At 40.5% G+C, this 16,559-nt stretch overlaps 1 protein-coding gene across 7 annotated transcripts in view; it reads right to left on the bottom strand.

Moving 5' to 3' along the window:
• Positions 1 to 730: 730 nt before the first annotated feature.
• lrch1 (leucine-rich repeats and calponin homology (CH) domain containing 1) overlaps positions 731 to 16,559 on the bottom strand; it is a 69,943-nt gene continuing 54,114 nt past the window's right edge. For 5 of the 7 annotated variants that reach the window (XM_016666052.1, XM_016666053.1, XM_007542044.2 and 2 more), the window contains 4 exons: positions 13,163 to 13,272; positions 12,518 to 12,655; positions 12,351 to 12,428; positions 7,144 to 9,021 (listed from right to left, as the gene is read on the bottom strand). In XM_016666052.1, the coding sequence (XP_016521538.1) occupies positions 8,728 to 9,021; positions 12,351 to 12,428; positions 12,518 to 12,655; positions 13,163 to 13,272 (620 nt within the window). In that variant the 3' untranslated portion in view covers positions 7,144 to 8,727. Of the gene's footprint in view, positions 6,583 to 7,143; positions 9,022 to 12,350; positions 12,429 to 12,517; positions 12,656 to 13,162; positions 13,273 to 16,559 lie in introns of those variants that run through there. The other 2 variants (XM_016666054.1, XM_007542047.2) reach the window with 1 other exon arrangement.

Genomic DNA, 16,559 nt, shown 5'->3' with positions numbered 1-16,559 from the left:
AAAGGACTACGATCCCTGGAAAAAAATATTTTATATGGCAACTCAGGAAGACACTCAACCAGTAAACAGGTTTTATTTTTTTCCATGTTCCAGAAACCTCCAACTCTGAAGTGAACTTCCTATTCAGCAATACGATAAAGGGATATTTCACTTCTTTTCTGCTATGTGAACTGACTTGAATCAGTTCCATTTTAGTATAAATGCAGCTTCCTAGTTTTATTTAGCATTTGAGCAATCCATACTCTAAAGTGACCTAGAGGTGCACAAAAAAAGTGAAATAGACATTTTTAGACTTTTGAATGAAACAAAATAAAATGCTATTTTACAAACCAGTTATTTACCATAAGAAAGGAACAGGCTTATTGTTAACACAACTCAATCAGAAACTCAAAACTGAAAAGGGATAGGAAAAACATCAAGTCGTGGTGTGACAAATCTGACCTAAACGATGCAATTTTAATATCAAATCCTAAAAAGCAACTTTTTTTTTTTTTTTAAATTGAGTTTCTTATTGGCAAAGAAATGGAATAACATCAGAAACTCAAACATTATTTGATAATTTTTTGTTTTTCTCTTATTTAACCATGTCTGGAAATTGATGAAAGCAAATTCCTTCCCACTTCAAACCTTTCAAGTCTTGACTTAACGGACGAATCGCGTCCCAATTCATCCGGCATTTGTATCGTGTGTTTCCGACATTTTGCAAAGTGCAGCCAGTTCATAAAAGATGTTTTGTTTTGACATGTGAGGTCTTTACTGATAAAGTGATGAGAAATACAGTACAGTATATACAGTATTCACAGCAGTTAAGGCGACGTTACAGGGACATTTCATGCACGCTGTACATTTGACAAAAGTTCACAAACTGTTACAAAAGGGCACGTTTACATCGAAAGTTCAGCAAACCTGAAGAGAAGTCACAAAAAAATAGTACATTTGCTCCCTGTCAGAAAAGTACAAAAACTGTGAGCATTAATACAAAAAGAAGAGACGTTTTAAAAAAAACAAAACAAAAAAAAAAAACCGCTCAACGTTCAGCAGGCACACACACATCGTGTTCACTGGCATCACTATTCTAACCTAAACTCAACCCAGATTTTTCTCAGTGGCCAAAAACGAAGACTTATAAACACACAACTTTAAAGTGCAGAAAGCCTCGGGGAAGCAGTCGGTTTGGTTTTATTGCTTTTTTTTCCTTCCTCCGCCCCCTGAAACGCTGAGACTCGACGTGCACCGAATCGTGGAAGACCCAAAACGAAGACTTTTAACGATCAGATCCCTTATTATCACCCTGGACTTCATGTTCCTTTCTCCCACAGCGGTGTCATGACATCGCCATGACATCGCCATGATCCGTTTGGGCGAAATGAGTCGTTTCGACACCAGGAATGTTAAATATCAGAAGTTTGAAACACGATTGGTAGCTCTCAGATTTATGGGAATATACTGATTTCTGTTCAGCCGAGCTGCCCGTAGTGTTGAAATACGCAAAAAATGATCATTTTCATACAACAAAAACCCCCCAGCCTTGTTCAGGTGGAACATACAGTACGTAAAGTCTAAACTCTGCACATGGTGATAAATAATATGTACAGGTTAATCTACAATAATAATAGTAAAAAAAAACAAAAAACATTTAACATGACAGAGGATGTTTGTTTTGGCAACTATTAAATCCATCCAGTGGAAGCTTTTTTTGTCTAGTTTCTAAATTAAAATTCCTTATTTTACTGCTGAATCTGGAAGTGGCTAAAGCTTTGGAAACCAAGATGAAAAAAAAAACAACAACACTGCAGTTCAAGAATGTTAAAGTTTCTTTCTGGCTCTCCAGACAAACTGGAAACATAAAGCAGACCATGTTCTGGTGGATGCTGTAAAGGGGAAGTTCTTGTTTTTAACTGGTTTCTACTAACTGAATCGTTTTAATGCCTCTGTAGTACCGCCTGCCTGCCTGTGGAGGGCGACCTTTCATTTCCATATGCTCTTCCTCTGGAACAAACAGCAGAAAACAGCTGCACCATAATCTAAACTGAGACGGGAATATTTCCACATGAATACAAAAGTTAGCCTTAATCTGAATATTAAGTATTTTTAAGACTGCAGACCGTGTAAATGAAATATCTGAACCACCACCACTCCAGAACTTACTCTTTTAAACCTCCATTCGGCTGGGTGTTTTATTTTTTTTAACTTTATTTTGAAGAGTAGGGAAAAATACGCTGCGCTGACAACACTCTTATGTTGCTAGGTAAAGACTCAACGTTAGCAAGAGAGCGCGAGACGACGGGTTACATGAACACTGAACATATTACAGCAAAGCTGCTTTGCTAGGCTAGTGATTCAGAAATGCTAACTAAGCTAATCAGTAATATTGGACGTGAAAGCCCACCACAAAACTGTCCTGAAACGATGCCTGCACTGAGCAAATGAGAAAAAAACAAAAGCTCAAGAAATAACATTAAATCTGCATTAGGTGTGTTGGATGTAAGAAGTACGATGCTGAATGTTTTGAGAGAGTTTCTGCGTTTATATGTATTAGCTATGAGCGGCGTTTCGTCTCCATCCAGTCAAAAGGATGTGGCTCAAAGTTCAGGAGGTAAAACATCTTGTTCTCTTACTACAGAGTTCAATGAGGGCAACATAATTTTTCTGCCCCTTTAAAGCATCCATTTGTGCCAGGTCTGCAGAGCAACATGATGCCAAAGGCCACACACACACACACACACACCTACACACACACACTATAAAATACTGTTGACGAAGCACGCTGGGTAATGAGGCATCAACAGTGCAGTAAACCAAGCCCACCCCGAGTCACACAGTCTGTAATCTCACACACACACACACACACACACACACACACACACACACACACACACACAGAGAGAGAGAGAGAGAAAGCCTCTTCAGCGCAGTCAGCAGGCCAAAGGAATGTTTTGCTACATTAACTTGAAATTTGCTCTCCAGAGCTGTGAGAATCTGACTTTTTGTTCTCAGACGTTTTAAAACTCAAAATTATAATTATTTCAAAATGTTTTAAAAAAAAAAAAACACTTCAGCAATCCAGGCCTGAACGAGAGGCACGATGATTAGCTCACTCCTCTACCTGCGTCCCAATGTCAGATATCCACGAGTCATCGAGTTTTAAGGAATCAATGACAGGCGGCGGCCTCTAGGGGGCAGACACAGAAATGTACAGTGCTGGAACTTTTCCACATTTTGTCTCTTTGCACTTTTTGTCTGTTTTTCCTTATTAACGCCGTGTGTGTTTTGGCACATTAAACAAACTGCATGTGACGGAAACACATCAACAAGTCCATCTGTTCCATTTCCACTGGATAAATCGGTTAGTGGCGCACGAGAAAGTCAGATTAGTGTCCTCCAGAGAGACAGTGACAGATATACACCCGCGTCAGAGACAGTCACAGGTAAACTTTAGAAAATATACACACTTATACCCAAAATATATTAGAGAAAAATAGCTTTGGCCTATTTCTGTCTGACTCTATACAACAACTCAAGCCTCTGTTTTTTATTTTTCAGCTTCTCTTTATATTATAAATATCTTCAGGTTTAAATAGAAGTAGATAAAAAGCCTTCTCCCTCTGTCATAAGACTTTAGTATTTTGGTTTGATTCTCTGAAGTGAGAGCAAAAACGTTTCAACTATAAGCTCAGTAGAAAAACAACTAATTATATCTGTACACAGTCCCAAAAAAAGAAAATTTCAATGACATGTGCATAGGCAGTGGGATCACTGAGGCGCCTAAAATATTCAGACTAATATGCCAAAAAAGTCTAAATGTGTCCAAAAAGGCTCAATAAAATTTAAAGTTTCTAAAACAACTTATGTTTAAAGCCAAAAGAAGGGAGGGGGGAAAAGACGTTGGGAAATTTTAAATACATTGATTTTTCAAGGAAAAAGAAAGAAAAAAATAAATAAATACATTTTCAATTTCATCCAAAAGTATTTGGCAAAAATATCTCAATAAAAACACTACCAATTTCTGAATTAGTCATCAAAAAAAACAAAACAAAAAGAAAAAAAAAACAAAACATTTTTGGCATTTTTTTATGGCTTTTCTCATAAAATAGCATAGTTGATTACAGTACAGTGGACCCTGGTATTCATGGGGCTTAGAGACCACAGCTATCCATGAATAGTTGAAATATGTGAAAAATTTACAAAAACTATTAACACTGGCTGTTTTAATAGTTCAAATATCCAATATACCTTCATCTGCGTTAATACGAACAGTGAAAACCGTATTAGCTTTACCGCAGAAGCTAACATCCAGCCTTCACTTTTCTGTTTATGCTAGGAGCATGTGGTGGTGAATTGTCATAGGAAAACCCGGAGCGGAGTTTTAGCGGTATGATAATTTTTCCTATTAACCAAGCGGAATGGATTCTTTCATGAAGCAACGGACCCTTTGCACGTGACGTCATGCTATTCAGAAAGCAGCCATGACAGAAGTCAAACCAACATAATTCCGCGTTAGCTCCTGCAAAGCTGATCACAAATCAGACAATGGCAGCCTAATACTGCTTTTATTTAGTAGATTTCACAGTAATTATGTCAAAGATCGGCTGAAAACAGACCTGAATCCACAGCAAACGTTTTGGTCTAGAAACTTTTTGACGAGGAAAGAAGACAGCGATGGATAGTAGCCACTAATCGTAAGGACTAGCAGCCCTTGATGTACTCACAGATTTGGAGCAAACATTTTTTGCACGGTAAGAAAATTAATGTTAATACAATTAATGTTAATACACCTCTTAAGGAAGTGAGAGTAGTAAGACGTAATGTGTAGCTGCATTTCCAATGACAGTTTGAAAATAAATTTACCCAATAGAAATAAGGCAATTTCATTTTTTGATAAAAACCTTTAGCACTGGCAAGTAGGGCTGTATAATAAAATCAATTCTACGATATTTATCGATTTTTCATCCGCGAGTATCGATACATTAAACCGTAGGAGTCCATAGGCTTTATATGCGTCTTTTTAACGTGTCTGATTTGTGACGGCGCAGCAGCAAGACTCCGCCTCCCCCAGTCTCACTTTCCACTTGTGCTAAAAGTTCTCATTATAAACTTTTAATAAAGGTTTTGCACAGATTTGTAATGGAAATGCAGCTAATACTGTACTATGAGGAAATGCCCCGAAATCATATAGCCTATCATATATGAAAAAGATATATACTAAGGTCCAGGACTTTAGTCTAAAGGATTTAGACTTTTGTACACTTTTAGGTGTTCTGTGGGGAAAGACAAACCATTGTTTATAAACTGGCATGTAAATTCAAGCAAAGTCTGTGATTTGATTAAATCGACGAATACATCAGAAAACCAAAGGTATAGGTCGGATTCTAAGCTAGCTATTTCTGACTTTTGTAAATACTGCTGTCTATGAGCACCAAGTGTATTTCCACAGATAAATGATCTCGACTTAAACCAGTGGAAGCAATAGATATGTAAAAAAAAAAAAAAAAAAACTGGGAAAACAATCTCTGTTCGATACTCCTGTCATGGCGGCTTTACATGATTAGGTGACGTACTTGCAAAGGGTCAACAGAAACAGCGTTGGGGGAAGTAATATTTAGTTATTAATTCTGGGAGGGTCCAAACAAATATTATCTAAATGTGACTCACAATTATTACGTCATCCATGATGGTTGTCCTGGATTGGCTACTGGCCAACATCCCTCTGGCTAATAAACATCTCTAAGCTTAAGTATACTTGAACACAGCCTTGGTAAAATGTCTTTTGTTGTATGTTATGGGACTGAAAAACATGAAGTGATCGTTTTGCAAATTTGGGTGTAAAAGTTGGTTTAAAATTTGAATTCTCATAGAAACACTGCTGTGCAAACAGCAGCCAATATCATGTTAAGTATCATTGCACTGAGATATTTCAGCTTCTCAAGCTGCATTTTCTTTTCAGTATTTGATAATATCTAATAGTTTAGATATGTTCTGCGAAAAAAGCGCTAGTAGGCGAATTTCCCACAAATAACTTGGAATTTACATTCCAAAGTAAAATCCACAAACACTGTGTGGGTCCACTGTATCTCGATTTCTGCTTGTTTTTTGTGAATTTCCTTTCTCCTTTTCATCAGTATCACAATATTTTACCAAAAAAATGGGACCAGCCAGTGTGAAGATTTTCTTAAAAAATGTGGGGCCTCTATGTCTGCCCTTTCAGCTGATCACAGTAAAAAAAAAAAAAAAAAAAAGATCTCAAACTCCTGATTTTTAGGGTTTTAAAAAAACACCTGCAGTGAGCCAAGCCGCTCGATTCAACGTTCCTCTTTCTGAGTGAGTAAATAAAGCCGCTCCAGACGGACTTGGTTCCCTTTCTGCACGCTGACGAGGGGGCATTCAAAGTGCTGCGTTACTGCGAACGACGGAGAGGTGAACCGTGGCGTGACGCGGAGCGGCGTCGCGTCGGTCCCGTTGCTCCGCTGCTCACACCAGCAGGGGGGGTTTGGAGGAGGCCTCGTCCACCAGGGCCTGCACCGTGACACACACCTTCACCAGGCCCTTCTCCTCCAGGATGTGGTGAGGCAGACACAGCTTGTCCTGGGAGGGACGGACAGGGACGAGAAAGAGGGAGGGAGGGGGAAAAATGCAGGAGCAGATGCAGAAAGAGAGACACAACGCTAGTAAATATAAAACGTTTGAGGAGAATGTGTGAAAGTTTCCAGGGTCTGGTCTGCTGTTTGATGTAGTACCATAAAAATGTATGTTTTGGCTTTTTTGTCACTTAATCTTTCATATCACATCATAATTATTATTATTTTTTTTTTTACAATGTATCTACAAGATATTGTCCTCTAAAAATAGTAACTGGTTGGGCCTCCATAGCAACAACCGAGAACAAGAGTGATAAGAGAAAAAGATTATTGTCAAAAAACTGACTTTATTCTAGTATTATTTGACTATTTTCATAATGACTTTATTCTTGTGAAACTATTCTCCTATTATAAACTACTATTTCCACTATTCTCATAGTAATATAATAATTACACTGTCAAAACCAGTGTAATTATTGCACAAGGTTAAAAATTCGACCTTTAGAACACAAATGGAGGAATAAAAAAATCCAACACTGTTTCATTCTCAATATTCTCTTTTGTTTGTTATACTTTATCCAGTCTGGGAAAATTACTCATACAAATTCTGTACTTTTCAAAACTGCATGTCTACTTTCACAGATTGTGTGCTTTTTAAAAAACATCTTCATTCATGTTCTGAGGAAAAAGGCTCATTTCAAACCAGCAGCAAATAGTTACACGTTAAACAGGAAGTAAAATCTGAACCTTCTTCTTGTTTTACACATCTGATTTACTATACTACTTTATTCAGATCATGATTAACATTTTATTGTGAACTTAAAAAGAAAAACAAAAAACAAAAACAACACCATGCTGTAAAACAGTAGAATATTTTAATTAAGATTATTTATACTGTGAGAGTCTCATACCTACTTCTGGGCGCTGGTCAAAACTCTGCCTCAATTTATAATTAAACATGTCGTCACTTAAAATAAATTTGCATGAAGTAATATTTCAAAGACTTAATGTCAACTCTGTACCCTGACTAGATTTAACCAAACCAAAAAATGTCTGAAATACATTCATGGTAACAAAATATAGTTGACTGGTTTGTAATGTTGTGAATGTCAATAAAAAATAAAAAAAAGAAAGCCTAAAGTTGCCAACTAATACCAAGTCCAGGGATCACAGCACTGTGCTTACTTTTTAAAAATCAACAGATTTTAATAAACACCATTTTACACTGATCTACTTTGATCCTAAAGCCAAAATAACAAACGGACCCTGTTAGAAAAATGCAGCTGTCTCTGGCTGAGCTCCATGACGGCCGCTGGATTTTACAGTAGATATTTTTTAAGTCGAAAATAAAAAAAAAATAAAAAAAAAAACCTTTTCATTATTCATTTTCACATGAGATTCAAAAAATACAATATATAGATATTTTTGTATTTTTTACGTCATTCTCAAATCAAAAATCAAACGCTTCTACAATTCAGCGATCGCTTCTGGCACCAGGGCGGGGTGGAGGGCGGAGCTTCACAGGGGAACAGGATTTAAAATGTAATGAAGTATCGGGGACGTTTTAGAAATGTTTAATTTACGATGTAAGGATAAAGGCAAAAGTACAAACAACATCGATATGTTGTAGTCCTTTGAATTTCCCACGAGAATGAATAACAGAATAAGAGTTTTTTAAAATTATTTTTCAAGTTTTGATTCTCAATTGCAAAACGATTGAATGAAACGTTCACGGACCAACGAGGTCCACTAGCGTACAAATTCAAAAACAACCTGCTTATTGTAACACAATATAGTGCATTTGGTGGCGGGTTCACTGTTTCAGATGGGCGCTATGGCAACAGTCGGTCCTGTTCTGCTTCTGATCCAGTTTATTGCAAAGAGAAAAGAAAAGCGTAGAGGAAGTGGCTCATTCTGCTCCGTGTTCTTCATGTCTGCTGAAGGATGGCTTTGTTTATTCCAGTCAAATGCCACAATCAAAGCGGCTGCCTCAAAAGGTTAACAGACCTACTCTAACTCTGAGACGCGTGACAACAAGGCATCGAAGACAAAGGGAATGATCTCACGGCTCGGATTTGTGTGGTGACAAAAAGAGGGCGGGGCCTTTGGGGCCGGGGGAGGAGCCTGGCCAGGAGGAAGGCGGAGCTCGTTGCTACGTCAGCTCGATCCAACTGTAGGCTATGAACAAGAGAACCAAGCAGAGGACGTGAACCAAGCTGGAGCCAATCACGTCCCAGATCTGCCAAGCGGGAGGCGGGGTTTGGGTGGTGACGGAGACCAATGAGCGAGTCTCTGAGGCCCTGCAGGGGGCGGGGCTTCTGGCTGGGATTGTCTTGTCGTGCTTCCTGTCCGGAGGGGCCGTGTCCAAGGCGACCAGGGCCAGAACGGTGGCGCGGACCGGGTGCAGACGGCACTGCGTGATGTCGTAGGGCGAACAAAGGGAAGACTGGCGCCCCCGACAGGAAGAGAGAGGCAATGCAATGAAGGCGGGTCAGACAAAAGAAAGAAAGGGAAAAAAAACAAGATGGAATGGAATGGCAGAATGAAGACAGGATGAACGGTAGAAGAAACCAAAGCAAGTGAGTGAGTGAAAGACAAAAGAAAAGAAAATTGGATGTAAAGATGGAAGAAAATGAGGAGATGAGGGTTGAAGTGCAGATATAAAAATGGACAGAAGAAAAAAAAAGTACAAAAAGGGAAACAGACAAAAGGTTAAATGAAGACAGAAAGAAAACAGGAGTTCACACACAAACAAGTAGAACCAAAACGAAACAAAGGAAAGAAAGAAAGTGAAACAGAAAGAAAAAGAGCAAAAGAAAGGAGTGAGAAAGAAAGAAATAGAAAGGAGAACAAGAAAAAAGAAAGGGAAAGAAAGAAGCCAAGAAATAAAGAGGGAAAGACAGGAAGATGGTGTGATCCAGCCGAAAGGTAAAAAAAAGAAAAAAAGAAAAGGCAGGAGATTAACCAATGGACGCAGAGGTCAAAAGTCACAAGTCTGAGCCGGCAGGGAGCAGAGGCAGGCAGGGGGTTACCACGGCAACCGTCAGGGATGCTTACTGAGAGGATGCTCAAGTAATCCTGGTGACTGGTTGGCCCTCTCGCTCCCAGTAAGCAGCCCAGTAAGGGGGAGGGGGAGGCGGCTGATGGGAGGCCAGAGCACGGAGCGCAGTAAAGCGTCGGCAGTAAAAAGCATTCAGCAGCATCCGCAAAGAGGCTCCAAGCTGTCAGCAAGCAGCGGCGGAGGTCAGAGGTCACACAGCAAAAGACACAACCAGAGGGTTTTTTTTCTTTTTACAGAAAAAACGTAGAACATACTGACAAACAGAAGAAAATCATTAAGTAGAGAGAGAGAGAAAAACAGGACAATAAAATAAGCACATCGATATGAAAGCAGGAACAAAAAAAAACAAACAAAACCTCAATAACGGGACAGTTTTTCTCGATGCGATACTTCCAGGAGATTTTGAACAAAATATGAAAATTGTTTTGCCACCAATGGGAAAAATTAGGATTTGATGCACCGTGTGGTGATTAATAATGTAAAAATGATCTCACTCTATGAGGTTTCTTCATGGGGAAACCTGAAACACAAACTTTTCCCCTCTGCATCGTCAATAAATTCATGCTAATTAGCGTCTCAAAAACTCAAATAATACCTGACCTATGACCCCAAACAGTCACACCATGGCTTCCGTCAATCATAACGGGCAAGGATCATATCCCCAACTCCAACATCTCTCTGCCTGGCCTAACTATACAGCCAGGCAGAGGTTTAAAGAGAAGCGGCAAAAGCAAATGAGCTGGATTAGCAGAGCAAGCTAACAACTGATGATGTCAACCAGGAAATGTCACTGTGAAGTCTAATCTCTTCCGTCAGGAAATTGACCTGACGGAAGAGTCAGGTGGACAGGTGGACATCCTTCATAATCCACAGTGATGTTTGAAGACACTCGGACAATATGAGTTTCAGCATTTAATTTCACTTTTGGGGTAAATAAAGTATTTTTAAATATTAAATTGCACTTGTTTCTTTAAGGTTGTGGTCAGCCTAGTCTATGAATTAAAACACATGGAATGACAGTTTATCCCTTTAACCATCTTCGTTTCCTGTCTTTAAACCAAGCTAAGCTAACTGCTAGCTGCTGGATTCAAGTTCATCTCAAAAAATGTCGAACTACTCCTTTAAGACTTGTTGCACATCAGAGAGTATGAATAGGATTCCTTCATACTGCAGGAAGTGTGTTTGTGTTAGTAGCTGCATTTCCATTACACATTTGCACAAATCTTTGTCAATATTACCACTAATGATGGGGAAAAATAAAAAATGCAAATGCAGCGTTTCCATTAAATAAACGCAATCAAAATCAAACATGAATAAGTTTGTTCACGCGATATGTCACTAAAAACATCTTCCTCCCACCACTTCCTGTCGTATTCTTTGTCGTTTCTGCCAGTAGTAACATTTGGTTGTTGAGAACATGAATGTGTGATGCGGAAAAATTGCAGTTTTTGTGAAATATGCTAATTTTGATACAGCTGAAAAAACCCATCTTAGCCTAGCGCCAAAACTTTCCATTAAAAAAAAAAACTTTTTCAAAAGTGGCGTGTTTCTATTATGCATGTTTATTTTCATAATTCCGATTGGCACAATTGTAACATCAATGGGAATGCAGCTAGTGTAATCACACACACACCCACACACACAGACATTTACACCGAGACAGTAAAGCCAAACCAAATATCACAGTCAGCAGGTTGACTACTGCTTGGGTCAAATCCCGTCAAGATGGAGGAAGCTAGAAGCTGAAGGCAGTGATGACAGCGGTGATGATGTCAGCGTCACATGTTGATGTTAAATGACTTGATTTGAAGCGATCGGGACAAAGAGGAGGAAAATGGGAGAGGGTGGGGAGGAACCAGAGCTGAGAGACGGCTGAGTGGGTTCCCAGGTTTTTATATCGTTACAGAAACATGTATTCTGGAGAAAATCATCGGGATTGCTGCACAAATCGTGTGAGTTTTTATAGCAGGAGAGGAAATGCTGCTTTTACATACGAGGAACCATCAGCCTTCCTCCCACTTCTGGTTCAGTATCCTGCAAAACTCCTCATTTGGATGATAAATCTATCAAATGTGTTGCATTTTAAATGGAAAATGTAACTGTTACTTTTCTTTCAAGCAAGATCTCTTTTGCAGGACACCTTTATGTTTTATTTTATATCTCAATAAAACAAGTTGCCTTAGGGAGTTAGTCTGTTGAACTGAGGATGTTTTCATGTCCTGCTCCAAACTAACAGAATTAGCGATGCACCGATCCACTTTTTTCATTTCTGATACCAATACCTGAGGTTTTGAATTGACTTAAAAAGTTTCTTTTTTTTAAAAAGCATGGACATAAATGTACTGGATTACAAATGTATTTGATAACTCTGCACCAGTCCAGCATACTTCAACACACCACTGGCTTCAGAAGCCTGGTCAAACAGAGAAGCAACTTTAATTTGTTCAGTCTGTGCAATTATGAGTATAAAAGCCGATTTAAAATAAATAATAATCAAGAAACTGAAACTGACAAAAGCAATAGGTTGACTGCTTTGGTCAAACATGGAAAAATAAACTGCAACAAACCTACAAAATGTAATACTTGATCCAGAAATGTTTCAGATATTAACCTGGGATCGGTGCAGCATAACTTCCCTTCACAACGTTGTGGATGGAAACATGAAATCCGTCCCCAGCTCACAGAGAACCTCTTCACAGAAAAGCCCGTCTTACCTGCGGCACGCCTATTTTCCTGCAGGCGTCCAGGAAGTTCTCCACGTTCCGCCGGCACTTGGCCATGCTGAGCTTGGGCTGGAACGACAAGCGACAACAATCCGGGTGAGACGCCGCCGTATGTTGGCGGCCGACAGATTTAAACTCCCCCGCGGTGTAATACGTACCACGGCGGGCGAGGGGACATGGATGCTGGCGACGGAGCGCGGGCGAATGTGATTGGCCAGGTGGCAGAGGACGACGCCATCCATCAGAGACGAGCCCAGGTCTTCAGGGAGGACGACCTTCAGTCGGCTCTCGATGATCTGAGGAGGAAGGAGGAGGCAGGTTGGAAGGATAGAGCTGGGAAAGGTCAAAGTTCATACACGTTTGCTTATTTCGACGTTTCAGTCCTTTCCAGACCTACATTTCTAGATATTTGCAACAGTTTTATAACATTCAAGAGCTGCTTCACTACTATTTTTTTTAAGGTCAGTCTAATTTCACAAACAAGTCAGGGGTGCCAAAAGTGCAGCCTGGGGGCCATTTCCAGCCAACCTTCAGAGGATGGAAACATGACAAACTGATTCACATGTGGTTTTAATTGAGATTCTTCTTTAAAGGAAACACCTCAATTGGGAAGTTGTGTGTGTGTGTGTGTGTGTTGTTTTTTTAAATTACCAGGAATATTGACAAAGTTTAGCACACGTTTGTAATAGAAACGGCGCTCCTGTCATGTGGGCTAACAAATGTAGCCTTTTGTCCTCTGCATGTCCTTTTGCTATGTGAATGCAGTGGTTCGTCCCACTGAGGTGAGCTTAGAGTTGTCTCACGTCTCTCAGCTGCTCCATGAGCTCCAGCTCCTCCCTCAGCTGCTCCATCTTCCTCCTCATGGTGAACTGGGGGTCCACGGACTCCATGCTCTTGTGGCTCCGCAGGAACACTGCAGCAACAACATGCAGGACAGCGGACACAGAGAGTAAACAGGCTGCTCACACGGTGCCGGGCTAAAGGGACACAATGCTGAGTGACATCTGAAGTTAAGAGAAGATGATGGAAATATCCATGTTGATTAATGCTGCGGTCTAAAAGTGGAGTTGGATGAGCTGCTGCGGTTTGCTGAACACTGGAAGAGATTGCAGAACCACGACTCAGGGGGAAGGAGCAGTAAGAAGGAAGGAAGGGAAGGCACAAGGAAACAAGGAAAGAAGAAAGAAAGCGAGAAAGGATACAAGGAAGAATGGACCTGGGAGTCTGAATTTTGTATCACAGACAAGCAAAGCTGGTATGACCATAAAAAAAATAATTGAATCCTTGAACACAAGTGAAGACACAAGGAAGGACACATGAAAAAGGGAAGAAAAGAGAGATACAAAAAGGAAAGGGAGGAAGGACACAAGGAAGAAAAGAATATAAGTAAAGCTGTAATGAAGGGAGGAATGACAAAAGGAAGGATGCAAAGTAGAGAGGATAGAAGGATAAAATGGAAAAGAGAGAAATGATGCAATGAAAGAAAGAATGAAGGGAGGATGCACACAAGGAAATAAAGAAAAATGGATTCAAGTAGGGATAAAATAAAAAACACAAGGAAGGAAAGAAAGAAAGAAGAAACGGAAGACGACAGAAATTTTTTAAAGCACAATGATGAAGATCATTACAGCAAGTCTCCATGTTTCTCTGCTGGTTCATCAAATATTCTGACCTGAAGCTCTGAGCTGCTGCCCGTCACTGAGTGGAGTCACTTCCTCATTATTCACCTGAACTAAGCTTTTCATGTCGGATCCTATGAACGACTCAAATGCTGTAAACTTCATCAGCGTCCTTCAAGCAGTTTGAGTCACATTCAGGTTGATTCATTTCATATGAAGCTTTCGAAATGTTTTCAACAACGAGAGGCGTTAAAACACTCAATAAAAATAAACCTAATCTTGACCTGCATCACTGAGACGCTTTCAGAGCGGCTGCATGCACACACCACAGCAACGTGGTCTCTCTCACACACATGATCTCACTTCCTCCCAGAAGTCCCACTGACAATTAAAGATGGCTGCCGGTCATAAAGCATGCAGAGCGCTTATATAAGCGTTGCATTCACATGCAGCCATGCAGTCGGAGCTTGGAGCGCCGTCAGCTTGGACTTTGAGAGCAGAGTGGTCATGTGACTGGGAATGTTTCTCAGAATCACCTGCTGCACGTTTTCGTCACAGAACAAACACAAATATGGCTTCCTGATTAGAAAGGCCGGCTGGTTTTAGCCTAACTGAAGGCGTTTTGTTTTTATTATTTATTTACTACAAACAAACAAAAATAAATCCTCTAACCGAGCTGAGCTCTTCGACATTTTTCCCCCCCAAATTCTTGCTTAAAAATAAATAAATAAAATCCAATATATGATCAATGCAACGACTTAAAACGATCAAAGATCCAGACTGTGACTGAATTCAGGTTAACAAGGATAAATGGGGACTTGAACGGCGGGAGCGTTCCTGAGCTGAGTGTAGGCGGGATGAGAGCGTGAAACATACTCGGCCTTTTCACAGATGCTGAATCAAAACACACACATGAAACACCCACACACACTTGGAACGATCCACCTTCTCGCTGTCCCATTTTCTACACGCTGAAATCACGATGCTTCACTGCTGAAACTGAAGGAAGACTAAATGCGTGCAGGTTCCCTGAACGGCCACAGGAGGGAGCTGCAGGTTTACTGCAGGGCAGGAGGATGCAGGATGTGGAGCCGAGTTTTTAAATAACGCCCATTATTAACATGTAATAAATCATCTAAAAAATAAAATAAACAAACTAGTACCATGTCTTTGACTGGAAATGTTTTTAAAGCAAAAGGAAAAAGTTTGAGATTAAAAACACATCCTCAGAGTGGGGAGCATAAAATGACCTCCTGGTATCCTTGCAGTGCATCATGGGACAATTTGATATTCCCCAAAAAAACGTCCAGGACACAAAATCATACTTTTGGAAAAAAGTTCCAGTGAGGTTTTACATCCAAAACAAGATGAAACTTCACTTTCCTCTGATCCTGCTTTCAGTAGGAAGAGCATCAGGAAACTCTCTGATTGGCTCCAGATAAGCTCTTACAGTAAAAACCACTGGAGTTAAAAACACTCTGCAATAGTGTGTGTAACAATAGTTACTAAAAAAAAACATTGTGAGTGGATGACATCAGCTCTCTCTTGTTGCTACATGCTGCTTCTCCCCTCAGTGCTGCTGCTGCTGCTGCTGCACAGCATTCTGGGAATCTGCTGACCTGCCTTCATTCAGCCCCCGTCAGCTGAAATGTGTGTATTACTGTGGTTTATGTTTCACTGTGAATTTTAAAAAGCTTGCTGTGAACAACAGGAGACGCAGAAAACGCTTGGAGAAAGGTGTGTGTGCTTCCAGGTCAAACGGATGCAAGTCTGAACTTTCCTTCATGTTCTCTGCCTTCACACATCAGCAGACAGATAAGATCTGCACAATGCAGCCCAACCGGCATTAAGAGAAGAGTGTGTGTGTGTGTGTGTGTGTGTGTGTGTGTCTGGTAGGAGAAAGCGCCACCTGGGCTAAAGGTCACGGGTTCTGCTGATCTTTCTCCCTTTCTCTTTCCGTCTGTTCGATGCAGATCCGATGGCAGAGCGGTCACATGGACCAGTAACTGTTTAGCACAACCAAATGCAGGACTAATGAGGTCAGGAGCGCCGATGATGGCGGGATGATGTCACTCTGCCAGAGGCGGGAGGCAAGTACGGAGCGTTAGTCATAATCGTATCACACACACAGATAAGCTGCTCATTATAAAACACTTGAGCGAGAGAAAGGTTTAGTTCTACACTGAACAGATCAGAGAGAGAGAGTAACGCAACACGGTTCAGAGCCACTTTATTAATAAGCAGTTATTTATGTTAATAATTAACATTCCTCCCATGGCAACCATTCAGGTGTGCAAAACGCCTGGGTGGACCTAGTGCCGGCCTCGAGGGTGCAGCTCCTCCTCCAAGCTTCCAGTTCCCCCCTCAGAGCAGCCCTCCCTCATGAGTGGGGGAGCCTTGTGACCATCCCACTCAGCTCCTTCAGACTAGCCAGCATCAATTAGCAAACATCTGGTGGAACTGCACATCTGCTGAGCTCATTATAGGAGCTACTTAACAGTGAAACGCTGGTAAAAACGTTGTTAAAGGGTTAATAGAGGAGCCATGTTGTGATGACTTCCTGAAGGCTGAGTTTCTTAAA

Source organism: Poecilia formosa, unplaced genomic scaffold (genome assembly GCF_000485575.1).
Source record: "Poecilia formosa unplaced genomic scaffold, Poecilia_formosa-5.1.2 Scaffold652, whole genome shotgun sequence".
Taxonomy (NCBI): domain Eukaryota; kingdom Metazoa; phylum Chordata; class Actinopteri; order Cyprinodontiformes; family Poeciliidae; genus Poecilia; species Poecilia formosa.
Note: the sequence above shows the minus strand (reverse complement) of the source record. Positions and strands in the feature narration are given on the sequence as shown.